The sequence below is a fragment of the Stegodyphus dumicola genome, chromosome 4 (assembly GCF_044657685.1).
Source record: "Stegodyphus dumicola isolate Sdum_Otavi_A_Nest chromosome 4, ASM4465768v1".
NCBI classification, from domain to species: Eukaryota; Metazoa; Arthropoda; class Arachnida; order Araneae; family Eresidae; genus Stegodyphus; species Stegodyphus dumicola.
Window position 1 is genome coordinate 11,646,639 of NC_140771.1, and position 19,861 is coordinate 11,666,499.

General features: G+C 33.5%; 1 protein-coding gene across 1 annotated transcript in view; it reads right to left on the reverse strand.

The window, feature by feature from the left end:
* LOC118204566 (neprilysin-2-like) overlaps positions 1-19,861 on the reverse strand; it is a 124,233-nt gene that overhangs the window by 62,856 nt on the left and 41,516 nt on the right. Inside the window, exons 3-6 of the mRNA XM_035376876.2 lie at positions 8,813-8,875; positions 6,370-6,516; positions 1,674-1,754; positions 1,371-1,591 (exon numbers count right to left, since the gene is read on the reverse strand). Of these exons, the coding sequence (XP_035232767.1) occupies positions 1,371-1,591; positions 1,674-1,754; positions 6,370-6,516; positions 8,813-8,875 (512 nt within the window). The remainder of the gene's footprint in view (positions 1-1,370; positions 1,592-1,673; positions 1,755-6,369; positions 6,517-8,812; positions 8,876-19,861) is intronic.

Below are 19,861 nucleotides of genomic sequence, written 5' to 3' on the forward strand. Positions count from 1 at the left end.
TAAACTTTTATAAATGTGAAAGGTGAAACTTTAAGACAACACTGTTTGTTATAGAAAACGAGTAAAGTCTAGGTAGCGTGGCCTTGCTGTGATCATTCATGGTTTATGATTTTGAACTGAAATTATGATGCTACATATGCATGAAAGTTATGCGTAGTTTGGAAAATTCATTTTCAAAGGATTTCAGTCTTTAAATCTGCATCCTGTTGCATAGGTTATATGAATTTTCTATTTCCTGCAGAGCTGAGGATGACGTCATGAAGCTTAAAAACGAAAATGGAGTCAAAGAAGAGGGTAGAAATCCGGAACGAATCAAAAATCGAACTACTTTTTAACGTATTCAATATTGCTGAGTTTACACCTTTGATTTTACAGTGCTTCACTGTCAGAGATTCTTGAGGCGTATCTGGAGTCCTTGTGCTTTTCGATCAGTGCTATTGGACCATCCTTGTGTCCACCCTTTCCCGGATTTAATCATCTACTTAGTGATGGTGACTATGTGGACTTTCACTGCGTTTCGTTATTTTTTTCGAATAACAGCCATCTCTCTCGCATCGGTAGAGGCCAAATTCTGTTTCTATCTAACATCTGAAACGTCAGTAAATACGAATTATGTTTGAGATGGAAATCCTTCCCACATGCGAAGTAGAATGGTACAGAGTTAATATTAACCTACTTATGTAAAGCGATTACTTCTCTTTTGGGATCTTTATGCCGCTTCACCAACTGTATGCAGCTTCCCCTTAGGACAGGATTACAACCGCGAATATTAATAGTTAAACTATGGAGAGGGAAGGTGTGTTCAAATAACAGAACTACTTTTAGTAGCTTCAAAAGAGAATGACCGACATGCCATTTAACAACTCCCGAAAGCAATGAGTTATGCACTAACTTGACGGGGGAAAGCACGAGGTACAAAATGAACTCGTGCGTTCAGGCGAAGGGCCGATGTCTGAACGGTTGGGCGTTTCTGGAGACTTCGATGTGAAGGAGTTAATACCTGTCTTCATGACACAAATTCATTTTATTTTTTAATATGCTAAAGAATATTATATAGTCTCGTACAACTGGTAAATTAAGGAAAGTTGGTTATTTCTCTAAGTGCTTTATTTTCCAGAATTTGTATTTTTACACTCATTAAGTTTTAATTAGAAGAAAACTGCTACCGAAGTTTCAACTCATACGCAGAGACATCATTGTTTAAAATCTCTAAATTGTTAGTTCTAAATTAGGTATTAGAATCTAGATGTCTAAAATATCGTAGGATATAAATTACCAGAGCATGATAGTCAAATTTACAATTTACAATCGCACATAAATTAAAAGAACGCAATATTCTTAATTTAATGCTAAGGACAAATGAGTTTTACCTTTAAAATATACGAGTGTGGAATGCGGTCATCTGGAATAACTTCGGCCTTAAATACAACAGGAATGCCTACTAGATTAAGACTAGCTAATCTCTCCTCTAATGACGATTTTGCATCTTTGTCGTAGAAATCGTCTATCACTGGCCATGTATCGACGCCATATATTGACAACAAAGATTGAAGTGTATATTTACCCCTGGAAAATTCGTGTTTAAGACCTCCTAAAGGAAAAGACACTTAAAATGTAATGGTAATAAAAATGAACAAAATCGTTACAATAAATGAACCAAAAGTGTTAATTACCGTAATGTAAGCACACGTTATATAAGGATTTTGCTTTATCGAAATCTTCTACATCTGTAACTGCTGGTGATTCCAATAGTCCTAATTAAAAAAGTAACTTTTACAAAAAAGAAATCTAAATTACGTATTAACAACTTATTACATATATAAGATTATATAGGAACGTATTCCACAAATTTCAAATGAATAGGAAGATACGTGAATAAAAGAAAAACATATAATTAATACGTAATTACTATTAATAATTTTATAATTATTTCAATGTAATCGACAAAATGGTAAAAAACCAAAAATTGTCATGGATAATTTAAATTTAATAATCACTTACGTTAATTTCCTGGATTTTGGATACGCCTCCAAAACAAAAACATATTTCTGATTAACATAATATTTAAGCATATTTCCTTTTAAATCTAAGTGCAAACGTACTGGTAAATAGAAGCACTATAATTATAAAAAAAAATAATTTCTCTAATAAATAGAATTTCGAACAGTTTCTTTTCTGCAAGTTTCTCCAAATATTACGTTTTTGCTTCTTAAATTGTACATTTCCTCACTTTTTAATTCTAAGTAAATGTTGGAAGTGAAGAATCTTAAGAACTGATAAGTAAATATTCGCTTAAGTTCGGGTGACAAGAAACAACAAGATAGAAGGGTAACTAACCCTTTATTATTCCAATAAGATTTAAGAAAACTCCGCCTGGGAGTGTACAAACAAAGCCCTCACTTGGGCTTGAACTTAAGAGACTAAGAATTAAACTAAAACTAAGATTAACTAAAGAAATATATCCGAAGCTATCAAGATTCAAATCGAGTTGACCCCTTAACTTATTTGACTACGAAGCTTAGCAAGGGCCTGAATACGGCCGAGCGTAATAACAGCTTTGAGAGAGAGAGAGTGGCCAAAAGGCAGACGCACGTAGAAACTATGATTCTCTCTCCCTCTGTAAGTAACTTCGTGGTTAGATTCCAAAACTATGTTCTGGCCGGAAGTAGTAAGTTGAAGTTAAGAATTTAACAGGAAAGAAACTTTAACTTAAAATTTAACTGTTCAGAAAATTAACATAATCCTTACAAAGTATTTATGAATTTGTGGTTTAAAATAATTCTAATACTTGTTTTTTGAAAATTATAAGAATTTGATGTTTAAAATACATATAACAATCCGAGATTTAAGTTTCTGAAAGATTTTATCACGTGTTCATTCACTGACGGATTTTAAAAAAAAATTCAAATTTAAGGTAATTTAGAAGTGCACCAATTGAAATTCTAGCGATAAATTTTTCCGATATTTCAAAATTTTACCGAAGTCAAATATTTCCGATATAATGCAATCACGTTCTTTAGCCGTAAAAGTAAACGAAGGGAGAATACCAAATTGAGTAAGATTAATGAAAGTGCTAGAAACTGGCCACAATGCTTTCTATAATAAAGGGTTAAAAGAGGGCAAGAAGAGAAATTAAGCAATTGCTTTTATCTGAGAATGGAAAACATAACAAAAAATTTTTCTTTTTATAGATGGGTGAGAAAAATTAGGTTAGTACTTGAATCATTTGCCTGTGTAAAAAGCTTATTATGGATATTGAAATCCTGAAGGAAATTTAGTTCCTAAATGAGGAGAGTTTGGAGGATGGTTTTGGCAAAAGTAAAATTGTATTTGTGGTTTGTAGTTCAACAGTGCAGGCATTAGATGATTTACCTTGATGCTTTTGGCAGAAGTAAAATTGTATTTGTGGCTTGTAGACCAACAGTGTAGGCATTAGATGATTTACCTTGATGCTTTTGGCAGAACTAAAATTGTATTTGTGGTTTGTAATCCAACAATGTAGGCATTAGAAGATTTACCTTGATGCTTTTGGCAGAAGTAAAATTGTATTTGTGGTTTGTAGTCCAACAGTGTAGGCATTAGAAGATTTACCTTGATGCTTTTGGCAGAAGTAAAATTGTATTTGTGGTTTTAGTCCAACAGTGTAGGCATAAGAAGATTTACCTTGATGCTTTTGGCAGAAGTAAAATTGTATCTGTGGTTTGTAGTCCAACAGTGTAGGCATTAGATGATTTATCTTTTCTGTTTGTCCAATGCTAATCAAACCGCACTAACAAAGAAGACCATGAATGCTCCAAGAATTCATACCATAATTGCGTATTTCAGAATCGTGTCAGTGAACACAACTAAAAACTTTATTAAAAGGAGGACAGGGAAAGGGAACATAATTTCTGTAAAATACGCTCAGTTTTGTAACTGACTACGAGAAAAAAACAGGATTTTGCTTGGTTTTCTTCTTCCTCTTTCTCCAGTCTTTATTATAGAAGGCTCGTTGCAAGTTTCTAGAGCATCCTTGAAATTCCTTCCAGTTTTGGACTTGTTTTACTTCTCTTTCATTTAATTACAACTTAAAAAGGCGAGCGCGTTTAATAGCTGAGAATGCTTCGGCTAAAACAAAATAAACTTCGAAAAAACTAGTATATTTAAAAAAATGTTATTTAGACAAAAATTTACGTGCAAAATAGTATAATGAAAAAAAAAAAAAATTCATTTCGTTTCAGGAGAAGTCCGATTTTGCATGTTAGAACAGAGTCATACGCTCATGTGCTCAAAAGTCTTTGTCAGGACTTTATACTGCCAGTCGTTGGTCACAAATATATACTTCCAACTATAGAAATGTTTTAAATGACAGAGATTTATGTTTCCGTACTTTTAAATTAAAATAAAAATAATTGTATACAAAATACGAAATATAATTTTTTATACGTTCCTCTTATCTCTATACTAATATTTAGGAAATTAAACAGAAAAATTTAGTCCTCTACGGCAAAAATTGTCCGAGATATTTAATTTTAGAATTTGCGGTGTCTGACGTCATTTCGAGTTTGAGTCGAGGGGTATGTTGATAAATAAATTAGAATAATTTGGGATAAATCCCCCCTCTTTAAATGCCATTAAAGGATTTATTTTGTATTTTACTAGTGTCTTTATTTATAATTTTATTATATTTGTTATGCCAAAAACTTTTAACGCAAGTAATTTAAAAGCTTTCAAAGTTTAAAAATATGTTATTAATATTCTAATGCAGTTTTATTACTTTTGAATCTCAATCTGGTCATACTAAAAAAAATTCATTTAAGTAGAAATATCTTTCATGTTTAGATAATGCAAATGATATCACGAGTTGGCTGCATGCCAATACTGAAACGTGCCAGTATTTTTAGAACTGATATTCTATGAAATCTATAAATAAGATCTCCATTTTGAAAAAAAAATAATACCGATTAATATTCTTAAAAATAATTGGTATAAAATTATCACCAAGTAAACTCTTATTATCAGAAATATTTTTCTAAACGATAGTTCACTTTTAGGTACGGAAAATTTTGTTTTGGTTTATGTAATTATGGCTCAGCACTCGAGGGCTATTTGCCTAAGGGGAAGGATACTTTCACGGTAGAATTTCTAAGGCAAACTAGCTCGTATCCGCGTCACATATGGGGAAAATCACGAAACCTCTTGCAGCCAGTCCGTTTGCCTGGAATCGAACTCAGGTCAAACTACCAGTGTTCAGCATCTTTACCGCTCTGTCACTGGTGATCCGCGTTACTGATAATACCAAAACAAGAATATTGGCGTCATTTGAAACACTTTTGCGACTGAAAGTATAGGTTTGCGATCAACGATTTTGAAACTAAAGGTCTATTAGGACTTTAGTGGCCATGGTTTATGTAAATTTAACATTTACCCTAAGTCTTGCTTTCAAGATATAAAAAACACAAGCTGAAATCAACTCATTTTATAATCCACCCAACGTTTGATTTGGAATGTGTTATCTTTCATAATAATACTATCCATAACATTCAAATATTTATATCGACTCAGATTAATTCCCGCATACGGATTTCAGTTTGAATGTTGCAGCTCTCATCAAGTCTTTTACGTGTGTGACTAATGTTTAGAACTCATGCAAGGTTTTTGGATTGCAAGACAGAGCGTGTTTCTGCCTCTTGAAGCCACGTTGTTTTAGTTCTATCATCTCTGATAAGTTTGTAATTCTTCGGCTTTGCGTTATTTGCTGCTGACATTTAAATTATGGCGGTTAGAGTTTTGTGCCGATTTCACTTTAAATTTATTTGTGTAGTCTTTGACTACTAGTCCATGTTTATTTGAATTTGATTGTCATTTTTTGCAGTACATCACCATAATTGGTGGTTGATTTGTAATTTTCTGCATTTTGTTAGTTTTATGTTCAAATTTTGTATTTAAAAAAAAAGATTATTTTAGAGCCTTTGCAACAGTTTGCAGATAATTTCAGATACAATCGTAATTCGCTTTAAGTCTATTAGTTTATACTACAAAAGCAAGTCAAACTGTATAAGCTCTTTATAGAAGTTCATACATTGTTCAGTACCGTACGTTGAACTAACCTGCGAGAAATAAAATGAATGATACGGACATATCAATGATCAGAATTCCAATTTCATATATCTTACTTAGGGAAAAATTACAATTTATAAATTACATACGATTATTATTTAAAATAGTAAAAAAATGAAATAGACTATTGGCAAGTTTTCCGAATATCAAACATTCAAATCTGAAGATAAACTCTTTTCAAAATTGAAACAAATTGAAAAATTTAGTTTTAGAAACTGGATAAAAGTTTATTATTTAAAACAAGTTCTTACAATTTAGATATCTACTTACTTTTAAGTGAAAGGTAAATATAATCGAGAGAGTTCTGCGCTACAGGTGATACGGGTCCTCTTCCGATACCGTATTGACCACAGGCAAATTTATAGAAATTGGAGCAAGGATCGACATCGTCTTTCACATTAGAGAGTATCTGACCAGCTGAAAGCATACTAAGCGATTCTTATTCGCGGAAAGTACAGTAAAATTAAAAGAGGAACATTTTATAAGATGGAAAAATACCAATCGTATTATATATATTATAAAATATGAAAACACTAAATAAAAAAGTCTTTATTCATGATACTTAGTTTACGAGTAAAACCATTCCTCAAACTTAAGTACTTTTGTCAAGAAATAAACAAAGTGTCGGAATAATTCTTTAAATTTCATTTGTTCATCTTTTCATTTGTTCTCAAGACTAAATTCTCTGCCTGTTCAGAATTTGAGCAAACACAATCTAAGAAACTATTCCAAAACTGGAATCTAGAAAGTCATACATTCAAATAATACATAGCTTTATATAATTATAGGAGATTTGAGGGGACTCATACACCTTAAACCCTCATAATCTTCGAATATGTGACTGTTGCAAGAATTGGGATATTTTATGTATTTAAAAAGCAATTACTTCCAACTTTTTACAGCTGAATACACAATATAGCTGCTTTGACAACTAGTAACTTGAAAGTTTGTGTTGCCACAAATATTTTTGTAATTTAATCCTTTTTGTGACAAAATATTTCGCCATGTTTCCACCTTGCGCGCATGATATTTTAAAAATGGCTAATGGTACATACTTGAAATTGGATGGAATTCTTTATATGGGCACTATTTCCTAACTGAACCAACAATCTGATGAATGTTTCATTATTGAAAAATTTTATGGACGAAAACATTACAAATTTTGTTAATAAAATACATTTTATAAACTCAAAATAAAATAAAAATTTAACATGAAATGTTTAGAATTTTAGGTTCACAGTAGTTTCCAAATGTTATAAAAGCTATATATTAATTATGGAATTAAATTATGAAACAGAATGTTTTAAACTGTGCGCGCAAGTTGGAAACATGACGAAAAATGTTGTCACAAAGCGGATTAAATTATAAAAATATTTGTGGCAACACAAACTTTATGATTGCTATTTCAAAAAGCAGCTATATTATGTAGTCAGCTGTAAAACGTTAGTAGTAATTGCTTTTAAAATAAATAAGTTATCCCAATTCTTGCAACATTCACCTATTCGAACATCTTATGGGTTTTAAGGTGTATGAGTCCCCTTAAGGAAACAATTTGTAAATCAAATAGCTCAGTTTGTATAAAGTCGTCTAATATAGATTTATTATGGAAAAATTGCAGTTTTCTTAGCGGGCAAAATGCATTGTTAATTTATTCATGAAGATTACCCACCCAACCGCCATAGTGGTTAGTGACCCTGACCTTTGACTGCCGTACCGAAGGGCCCAGGTTTGAATCCCGGTGAAGGCATGAATGTTTGTAAATGTATAGTGTCTGTGCGGCATCGGCGCATTCTAAATATGCAGCAACCCTAATGTCCTTTCAAGAGGTTGCTGATAGGGTAAGATGGGTGGAAGGCCCTTTGACCTGTCCTCCCCGGGAAGGGACAAAACTGAGCTAAAGTCGGACTGTTACTTATATGGTGCTCAAGCCTCCTGCCAATGACAAGGGCATTTGACTCCTTGCCATGATGAATGTCACGGGCTTGTTCTGACCATTGTCAGTCAAGTGAGGAGATTAATAGCAACAACAACAAAATTCATAGAGGTTTCCTTTTAATTTTGAATATGTCATATGTAATTTGTCTGTTTACGGGCGTAATGAAATGGTCTTAAATTAGAAACATGCATTTGAAAAAGAAGAATGTTACATACTTTTTAACAACGCAAATATTTGTTAAAAGTATGCACACATGTGTATAATATTACTGTTACGAAATGTGCAGGCGCGGTAGGATGGCTTCCCCGCAGAGCAGTTTTATAAATTGTTTTAGCCACAGTATGTAAGGAGAATTTTTCTAAAATTGCAGTGCTTTCGTAAAGGACTTTCTAAAAAAAAGCTGATTTGTATTTACGTTACATTTCAGGATAGTATTATTTTAATTTCGGCAATGAACGCGAGAGCTGTCTGGCTAGGAGGAAAGATACCCCCAGTGCAGAATATTTAACGGAAATTGGTTTCCATTCCCGTTATACGAGTACATGGAGAAAAACTACTAAAACTCCCATGCAGCCAGGCAGTTCGCCAAGACATGAGCTCTAGTCGAACTAAATACCACTGTTCAGCGGGTATACATTGCGAAAGTCACGAAAACACCTAAGCAATGAGAATTTTTGCTTTTATTTCAGTTTTCAAAAATAAACGAACCATTTAGTTATTATTTCTCATTTCCGAGTTGACAATTTTAAAGATAGAAATATTAATTTATTCTCTTACCAGTTTCGATGCAGTTTTTGCTTCTACATTCATCCTGTTCAGAATTGCATCTCGATTTGGAACCTAGATTAAAAAATAACAATGAATTATTTTGAATATTGATTTTGTTGCTTTCACATAATCATATGCTAGTCTTCATAAGAAAGGTCTTCCAACCTCGAATTCTCAATTTTTTCTCAAAGAAATATATTTGAATATGCTGATCTTAAAATAAAAAAAATCTGGTGTGTACACCCCATGACTTCCTTGTACGGAATATTAAATTATACGCATTTTTTCTTGCATTTCATTTAAACTTATTGGATTGAATTAAATCTACTTCGCCGACAGCGCATAAATCACAATAGAATAAATGCATTCTTTAAAATTCACTCTAGTATTTGTTCACCATAGCGAAACTTTGGCGCTAGATTCACTTAACAGTATTAATAATTATATGAAAGTTAACTTATATAATAATTATATAACGGAAATTATAACTCATAATGCACAAAATTTATATCATTTAAAGAATAGAATTATCTCATCGTTGCCACATGTTCTATTCAAATACTATAATAAAGCTATAATGATGTATAAAAGAAATTAAGCAAACCAAACAAAAAAGAAACAGTTTTTCACAGACGATTGAGTATTTTTCATTCAATTAATTCAGTTTTCACTTAGCGAAGAAGGCAAAAATACATAAAAACTCAAAATATCTCTATTAAAAATTACGAAGTAAATCTTAAACACTTATTTCCTCGAAAAAAAAGCATGATTTAATTGGCAATAATAAATGAAGGCGTTATCCTTGTTGTTGCGAAGCTAAGTTTCTCTAGATTGGCAACAAATCCACTAGTCTGCTGTTTCAAATGTAAACAATCAATGGCCGCCATCATAAAAAAGGCTAGCGGCACTTAAACAACTTTAAATTGTTGATAATTCTAAAAATATTGCATACAGATTTACTAAAGGCATAAAAACCTTAACCGGAAGATAAGAACAACATAATTCAATCATTTTTAAAGCAAAAAATGTACAACTTACAAACATATAAGAGTAAAGAAACTGAGATCACTCAGCCGGGTAACAGAGTGGATATATATATAAATATATTTATATACGTTTGGTGCGGCCGATTGCAACCCAAATACGAGGTGCACATCTACATGTTATAGCAGTCCTATATACAAAATTTTAACGTTCTGAGGCTACTCAATTTTGAGTTATGCGAGATACGTACGTACATACGTTTGTACAGACGACATGAAAAATTCTCTTCAGAATTAATTTTAAAGCAGTTTTATAATTTTTTTGAAGGAAAACAGCATTTTATTCTGTCTTTACCTACAGATATCACGCAAAAACATCGTTAAATTGCATTCGATAAAGATCAAAATGGATATTTTTGTGGAAATATGCTGCCTGAAACTTTTCGCGATTACAATACTTCCTTTTTACTTCGTACAAGGAAGTAAAATGTGGCTTAAAAGGAAAAAAAACACTTAAAAGAAAAAAAAAGTCACTTAGAAGAAAAAAAAATTACTTAAAAGAAAAAAAAAATATTTAAAAGGGGAAAAAATCACTTAGATGAAAAAATGACTTAAAATAAAATATTAAAAAATAAAAAAAACCACTTAAAAGAAAATCAAACAGCTTATATTCTATAGACTATTAAAAAACATTGTAAATAAAATGTCAGAAATTTTTCAATCACCAATAGTGAACTACTTGATGAATGTGTTCCCTTATGGCGACCCTTCTGACGAAATTTTAAAATTTCATGGTATGGCATATTTAATTATGGCAACGCACTGGAGAACTATCTCGCCTAAGAGAAGAGATGCCTTCATGGAGTACTTTCTACCGCAAACTGACTTGTATACACGTTATACATGGGGAAAACCACAAAAACACCCATTCACTCAGCCCGTTCGCTGAGATTCAAACCCCGGCCCGAACTACCACTGTTTAGCGACTTTACCGCGCGGCAGCTTATCGACTACTTAAAATGTCATGCAATCTCCAAAGTAACGCTGCATGAGAAATTTAGTAGACTTCTCTACAGGGTGTCCAACAAATTAAATAACTCGAAAACAAAGATTGATAGAAGAATGAAACAGAAGCTATGTAAAAATCTGATACAGAAGTTTCACATTTAGTTACAAAAGTTGCCAATAGGTGGCGCTGTAGGCACATTACATTCTAGAAAGAAATGTAACAAACGTGCCCTCTGCAAGCCGTCGTTACAATTACCTCACAATGTTATCAAAATTTCCACGTTTCGCAGTACAGAGGTGGCGCAAGCGAAGAACGAAATTTTCACACTTCTTCCTTAGTGTGTCAACAGAAATGGATGCACATGTCTCACAGATCGACTCTTCAAACTCGTCCAGTGTTGCAGGCTTCTTCTGAAAGGCAGTCTTCTTCAAGGTGCCCTACAAGTAGTCACAAGGGGTAAGATCGGGTGAGTGTGGATGCCAATCTATACCAGTAAATTTGGAATAGCCTAAAGCAATAACTCTATCCCCGAAGTATTCCTCAAGGAACTGAAATACCTGTTCAGTTCGGTGTGTTCACCCATTCTTGCATGAACTACAAAGTGCCTGGTCAATTTCCAACGCTAACAATGTGGCGACAAATTGTTAAAACATTTCAACATAACGGTCAGAAGTGATCGTTTCTCTCAAGAAAAAGGGGCCGATAACACCTTTGTTGGATACAGCAGCCCAAGCAGTAACTTTTCGGGGGGGGGGGTAATGTAGTGGCTGTGCTTCACACAAATGGGGGTTTTCAGCACCCCAAAATCGCCAATTTTGTTTGTTTACAACAGCATTCAGGTGAAAATGTGCTTCATTTGGGAACCATATGCAGCCAACATCGAATCCGTTTATCAATGTGAGCATTTTGTTCGCGAAGTCTTCTCTCTGTTGCACGGCTGAAGCGGGAATGTCTTGGTGACATTGGATCTTGAGCGAAAACAAGTGTATCGTGTTTCTGGGCATATCGGATCGCGTTAAGGTCGCTGGTTAAGGCAGATTCGGGGCACCAACATTCCCCACTAACTCATCAGCTTCGCTTCCTGTTTTTTGAAATTTATCGAAACGCACACGAATAGTTTTCGAATCAGGATCTTTTGCAACGTTAAATCGGGGTTGAAAACTGCTCCTTGTTGCCATAGGACTGTAATTTAACCTGTGAAATTCCACTTCCAGAAATACGCGTTATTCCATGGAATAGATGATTTCATGCACGTGCTTCGACACCCCAACAACCTTCCACGTTTTAACAGTAGAACTGTCCACAGAATGATCGTTCTGGACTTCAGATCACTCTTTATAGGGACTCCTTCTTGGTAATACATCTTACAGCGCCACCTACTGGCAACTTTTGCTGCTAAATGTGAAACTTTTGTATTAGATTTTTACAGCTGTCTCAATAAACAAACGGGGCTCCTTTGTAGAACACCCTGTACCAGCGAACTAAAATCCCTGAACACCGCAACTTCGACCCGAGTTTCGAATACCGCGAACGGGTTGACTCCATGAGCGTTTTCGTTGTTTTCCCCATGTTTAACGGGTTAATACGAGCCAGTTTCCTTGAGAAAGTTGGCCCACCAGCGGCCGAGCGGTAAAGTCGCTGAACACTGGTAGTTCGGTCCGAGGTTCGAATCCCGCGAACGGGCTGGCTGCATGGGTGTTTTCGTGGTTTTCCACATGTGTAACGTGTATACGAGCCAGTTTCCCTTAAAAAGTCCTCCACGAAGGCATCCCTCCCCTTAGGCAGATAGTCCTAGTGTGCTTTGCCATAATTAAATACACCAAAATACACCTTTAGAAAGTCCTCTACGAAGTCATCCCTCCCTTCCGTGTAGTGCCTTAGAACGGAACACAAAATAATAATAATAATAATAAATATATATTTCCAGTTGCCGATTTAACATTGATTTAAAAATGAACATTTTATAAAGTCATGTGCTTTCAAGTTAGCAATATATTTTTTGGGGGTTTTTTGGTGTGTATGTATTGCTGTTTTTCGATATGTTTCATCGTAAATCTTTAATCAGATTCCAATAAAACTGCAATCTGCACTTATATGAAGTACATTACTGAATTTCGGAGAGGGGAGGATATAGTTGACTCTACATCTCAAAAGCAAAGCTATAAAATTAGCTGTTATATTTCTATATATGAAAAAAAAAAAAATCTGAAAGGTTTCTGGAAGATTTTAAATTACGTCCAAAGGGGCGTTTTTTTAACATTTTGCGTGTTGCATTTATTTATTAAATATCACGTTGTTCGCACTTAAACCATAAAATTCAATTCAAGAACAATATCTCAAAATAGATTTATATTGAGCATATCTTTAGAATTTCCGTTACACAGTCTCGTGCGCTTGAGATTAAATTTTGGGGGGGGGTCGCACAGTGTTGCCCTTGTTCGCTTTGAAATCCTTGAGTTTGTTAATCAAAATTTCGTTAAAGCTTTACAAAGTACGAAATTAATAAAACAAATTCCAAATTTCAAATTTGGGCTCCCACATGGCCATATTCGCAGTAGGAGTATGTCGTTCAAAATTCGGTGGCTCTATGTACCGTTGTTTAGGAAATTTAGGAAAATTTTGTATTCGTAATAAAGCACGCATCACAAAACGCTTTATGCAGTACTATAAATAACTGTTCGAAGTATTTCGCATTAAAGTCGAAAATAGCTTTTAGGAGCCGTGCACAAACTGAAGTGCGAAATGTTTGCGTGTACATGTAACTAAAATAAAATATTAGTCAAGAAAAGTGTTCTGATCTTAAGAGATTAAGTAACAAACAGTTCTGTGCAGATTATTGTAACAAGTGTTAATCAATATAATTCTTTTCCAAAATGGAAATCTTATTCTAGGATCTTATAGAATTCGTGTTCTAGAAAACAATGGAAAAATTCATATTTCTAAGCGAAATGGAACCCGAGATTTTCAACTGCTAGTTGGTTTTTTGCCCAGTAGCCTTGCAAGGATATGCGGGAGAAAAATGTAATTCTTCACAGCTTCATAATTATTTGATCTGTAAGTAGATTTGTGTCAAAATATTTTATGCCTGTATTTTTTAATATTTTATGCATTATTTTATAAAATATAACTTTTCTACACTGTCATTTCAAGTTTATTCTACCTCTCTGAAAGATTATATGCATTTTTCAACATGTTTCATTTACTACGGTATTAACAGCCTTTTCTTCAGCAGCCAAAATTGGAATTAGGACAGCTTTTGTTGCAATAAGATTAAATCTACTCACTTTCTATAAAGCCACAAAGCAAATACTTCTTCAGAACAAATGCCGCTAAACAATAATTTATCTATATCTCCGGTGGCAGCAGTGTCCGAAATCTAATTTTAGGCCATAAAACAAGACGAAAAAAATTCATAAGACTTCATTAATTTTCGGTTTTAAAGCAGCTAAAATAAGCAATACTTTATCGCTTAAAACAGCAAATGACTTAATTGAAATCAATGGATTTATTGAAGCTTTCCATATATATAATTTAAAAACGTGTTCGTGAAATAATTATTAAATTAAATTATTCCGCATTTCATGACAACTGAAGAATATGAGCTTCTTCAAACATAAATAAATACACACAGAACTAGTTAGTTCTTGCTGCTGTCCTGATTTTAACTGCTTCCTCTTAGCGGACTTCACTAATTTTTGCAAAGAGTTTATACAGTGTGGCGCAAAAGTTCCGCAAAGGTAGCAATATCTATAATATTTTTTAAATTTGTTTCTTTAATTCTTTTTTTTTTTTTTTTTTTTTTTTTTTTCAGGACTGAGAAGTACAATTGGGAGATATCTCATGGAGAGATTGAATCCGAAACACCGTACAAAACTGATAGAAATTTATTTTGAGTGAGTGAGTGAATGAGTGAGTGAGTGCACCCCTACGATGGCTTCCGACCACGGACATGAACCAAACGGAATTATATACCATCACGGCGGGGAAGACTCCAAAGTAAGGTTGAATATTACATACTAATAGCAGTTTTTACATACTGATAACTGCAGGCACTAATCCGAAATGATCTATAATCCGGACCTCAAATCTACAAACTTTCTGCGCGTGCGTCAACGCATAATGCCTTGACGCATGCGCATATGCGTTTACGCATGCGCATAATACGTTTACGCATGCGCGTTTAATGTATAACGGACGGTATAAGCGAATTGGATCCGGCTTATTATTTTTTGTAGACTGTTAGAGCAATTTTATAAAAGTAAGTTGAAACTTTCGATTATGTCAAATAGAAGTTCCAATGCTGGATTACATGTTTGAATGCCCATCAAACAAAAAGTGGAATTGCTGCAAAAAATGGATAAAGGCTCCTTTGTTTCTCTAACCATTCCGAAATCTGTTTATCAATTTCACGCAGCTCTGGGCGAGGGGGGGGGACGTTGCGGCGCGCAATGAACTGGAAGTTGATCTATCAGCACTATCCTTATCTTCAGGGCAGATGTTTTTATTTTATTCGGTTTATAATTCCTTACTACATGTAGTATTTCATTTCGATGTACTCCGTCTTTGATATGATTTAAATCAAATTCCTCGTCATTATAAATATCACGAATACACATCAAATAGTTTTCTGGTTGCAATTTTCTAATTTCGACTACGCGTAATGTACGCTTTACGCATGCGCGCGTTGAAAGAAATGTTTAATAAAGTAAACAAATAAATATTAAGTTTTTTTTTAAAATTTTGATACCCTTTAGATCATAATTGTTCTTTATTTCATAAATTACGGTTTCATATTTTTAATTTTATAATTTCTGCATGCCATCTTACCATATTTAAACTGATGATCTATAATCTGGAAAAATCGATAATCCGGAATCGCCGAAGTCCCGACGAGTCCAGATTAACGACTTTTGACTGTATATATATTTTTTATCTCTAAAACTTGTCATTGCCTGAAAATGGGCAGTAATATATAACATAAATATATATATTAGTGTGTTGTAATGTTGTGTTCAGTATTCAGGTATCAACTTTTAAATTAAGTTACATAAAGAGCATCTTAAAGAAGGTTAATTCATTACAATCTCTTTGTGATTTATTGATTTTTTTTTACAAGTGGAAGATAAAATTAATAGCAAAATAGTAAGTACAAGTATTATGTTAGTTTAATTATATGTACATGTTTAATACTTTTTATATTAAAAGGTTGATATTTTATTAAAATGTGTTTTTTTGAGGTCGCGCGTGCACAATTAGTTTTTGTGTAATTTTGCGTCCGCACGTTGTTCAGCTTTTTTTGCCAACTTGCATTTTCTTGCCTGATACAGACCTTATTGAGCAGGTGTTTGCCAACTGTAGTCCGTTGCTACTAAATGATCTGCCATGAGCTGAGGCACAGTAATTTTTTTTTTCTCCTTCGAGCTGAAAGAGCTAAATAATGGTCTCCCGCAGGTGTTGTAACTCGTGGTTTTTTCTTTAACATACCTTCTAGACACAGAATCCATGGATTCAGATTGATTCCATAGTCAGTGGACCACATTACAAGAGACATTTAGATGTTTAGCAGCATCAGCTTGTGACATCCCCATTTCCAGCCATCCAATCGCCCGCCACCTCAATCAGTTGGGCAAACGACTTCTCAATGATACTGATAGACTCTCCTGGAAATTGTCAACAAAATTGCTAATAACAACTAATGATCAACACTATTGAACGGAACTTACAGTTTTTGTATTTTTTCTCTAACTCCCATAAAGTATTCATTTCTGTAAAATAAAAGTGGTAGCGATTGTTTTTGCGTATACTTTCTTAAACTTCATTACTGTCAGGCTTATAAACTGGAAATTTAAATCTCACTGAGACTTACTTTTGTAGTGCTGAGCTATGAAAAACATGCTGTTCTGTAATTTTTGGAAGGCAGTGTGTGTATAAACACCACTCAACAGGATGGTGGCTAGTGGCTGCCATACTGTAGGGCCCGGCTTTGAATCTTAGAGAAAGCATGGTTTCATATTTTTAATTTTATAATTTCTGCATGCCATCTTACCAGATTTAAACTGATGATCTATAATCCGGAATTGCCGAAGTCCCGACGAGTCTGGATTAAAGACTTTTGACTGTATTAAAATATGTCAAAGAAATTAAGGCAGTATATCAAAAGTACACAAATCTAAGTATAAAATACCAGGAGAGCTTTTACATTAAAATAAAAAAAAATAATTTGTTCTCATAGTAGTTTCGGGAAATTTGTGCTTTCTTAGCGAAAACCCTGGCCGCTCAGAGAGAAATAATGAATTACATAATTAATCATTTGCAGCTGTAATAAGTAAATGTATGGCATTTGCAATAACAGTTTTCCCGAACAAGTTAGTTACCTGGCAGTTTTGTGGTTTTCTTAATCTAAATAGGCTAAGTTTTCTTTAAAAAGAATTCTAAAGTACGAAAATTACCTCCTAAAGTTGATAGACTAATGAATTTTGTCATACTCACAAATGTTTTCAGGTATTTTTCTTTAAAACTTTAACTTTCTCTCCTACAGTTCTTTTAGGCTCTGCCTCCATGATTCTGAAGTCTGACTCCCTAATTAACTGTTATTAATGATTCATATTGTACGCGTAAAACGTAAGCAAAGTACACAACACAAATGCTGAAACAAAGTGTTCGGAATCAAAACAATAGTACTGAAGAGCAGGATTAAAAACAAATTTCATCTCTTTTGAGTTAAAGCGTTAGTACTAAATTCAATGTACATGGGTAAGAATAAATGGGTTGTTTCTATGCAAAACAAATCTCATTGTCGGATTAAATGATCTAGATTTAGAGACGCTGTCGTAGCATGAGAACGCTGTCGAAACGCTTCTCTTTCTTCACTGCCCAAAGTAATTATCTTCAGCAGCGACAGACGGCGGTACCTAAATTCGATTGATGGGCTTTTTGTTCGCGAGCGGCTTGTCTTTGCAGCAATTACAGCTCAAATGATAGGTCAAGGCTCAGTGTTACTCGACAGCAATGGGTGAAATGATGAAAACACTTTTGGAAGACGATTCCTTTCGTACTGCGCAGAAGCTGCCTATCTTCCATCAGGACAAACCTTGTAAAAATATAGCATTCTGGAAGAACTTAACACTAATATGTGAAAGATGATATCAAATTTTATAGGCGCTTAATACTGTCATGCCATAAAGTAAGTGTAAACGGAGTAAAGAAATACTAAAATATTATCTTTAATTTTAAGTGCAAAGTTCAAAAGGCTGTAATTTTACGGAACCAAAGTGCACGCGGCCAGCCTATGTACCAGAAAAATGCCTAAAGGGAACACCAAACATTGGGCCTAAAGGGAATAATTTAAAAACTGCACAGAATTTTACTCTGCAGAACAACTTTACCAAAAAATATAAACAACGACAAAAAAAGGAAAAAACAGAAATTTCAATAAAAATGTATTATTTATAAAAAAATTACAATAGAATAAGCAATATTCCTTAACACAAATATTAACTGTCCTAATAAAAAGCTAACCAACTTCCCGTTGCAAAATCTTAAGAATTCAGATGCTATAAAGGAAGTTAAAAACTTTGTTTCCTAAAAAGAACCATGCAAAACTTTTTATATAGTTAAAATTATATATAATTAAAACATAATATAAAAATTACAATGAAATAAGCAATAAATCTCATATTTTCAAGAGAACAGTATCATATTCTAGTATCCAAAGCAATGAATGAAAACTGTTGCCAAAAACCACATTTCTAAAAGAATGAAACTATCGTCAGAAATAAATAACCAATCAAAATTGTGCTTTGTGAATGACATAATTTAAAATATATAAAACCCTTGGCCATTAGCTAATAAAGAGAGAGAGGGAAAAAAAAAAGGAAATTCTTTCTGCTGTGCCTCGCGAGACACATGCGCGTCAGAATAAGAAGATTGCAATGTGCGTGTTGAGTGTATAATTAATAATATTTTATCTCCTATTTTCAACAGTCAGCAATCCAGTATACGAAGCATTTAATGAAAAACTGTTGCCAAAACCACATTAATAAAAGAATGAAAGTATTCAAAATGATGCGATTTCATCAAAAAAAAAAAAAAAAAAAGATAAAATAAAAAAAATCTGATTCCAATTTTGAAAAAATCGCTTCAGGTTCTCTTGTCTAGATACACCTATGTACCAAATTTCGTAGCCCTGGGTCTATTAGCTTACGCGCAGGACGGACGAAAGACACACACACACACAGACAGACTCTTTCTTTTATGACATGTAGAGATGGTGATGATTTTTTTATTCGTTAGTTTGGTTTGGTTTATTTGACTCTCGCAAAGCACCCGAAGGCTATCTGCCTAAGAGGAGGAATGCCTTCGTGGAGAATGTTCTAAGATAAACTAGCTGATATGCACTTACTCATGAAAAAATCGACAAAAACGCCCATACAGCCAACCGTTCGCCAAGATTCCAACCCCTGTCTGAAATACCAGTATTCAGCAGCTGCTGGTGGGTTTATTCATTTATAGAAAGGGGATTTTATTGCAACATGAATCTATGAAGACCAAGAAGTTAGTCATGTCAGTTCAATAAAATATCTCTAAAAAAATGTGTTACATCGCAAACCTTTATTACGTATCTTCGAAACAAGCGTAACCGTGATTGAAATTTAAAAAATAATGATAATTATGACAATTTTATGCCCAATTTCGTAATTACAAATCGCGACTTTCATAGCCACACATTACAATGAAAAACATCTGTTTATAATTCTGTTTATAATTGTAATCTTTATTTAGTCAGAAATATAGAGTTAGGAATTCAGAGTTGTACATTAGTTTTGCTTACAAAAAAAATTAAACGAAACATTTATAGGAATTAATATGTGTGAATTACAAAAATATGAGAAAAAATAGGCATTAGTAAATTCTCCCTTAATAATTAAGTGCTAAATCGAAAACAATAAACAAAGTGTAAACCCAATCGCATTCTAGAAAATAATAAGAAAGACAAAATATTCATCATTCTACAGGCATTTCAGCTCTCGTATTTGGCTTTCAATGAATGCGTAATAATAGCTGATA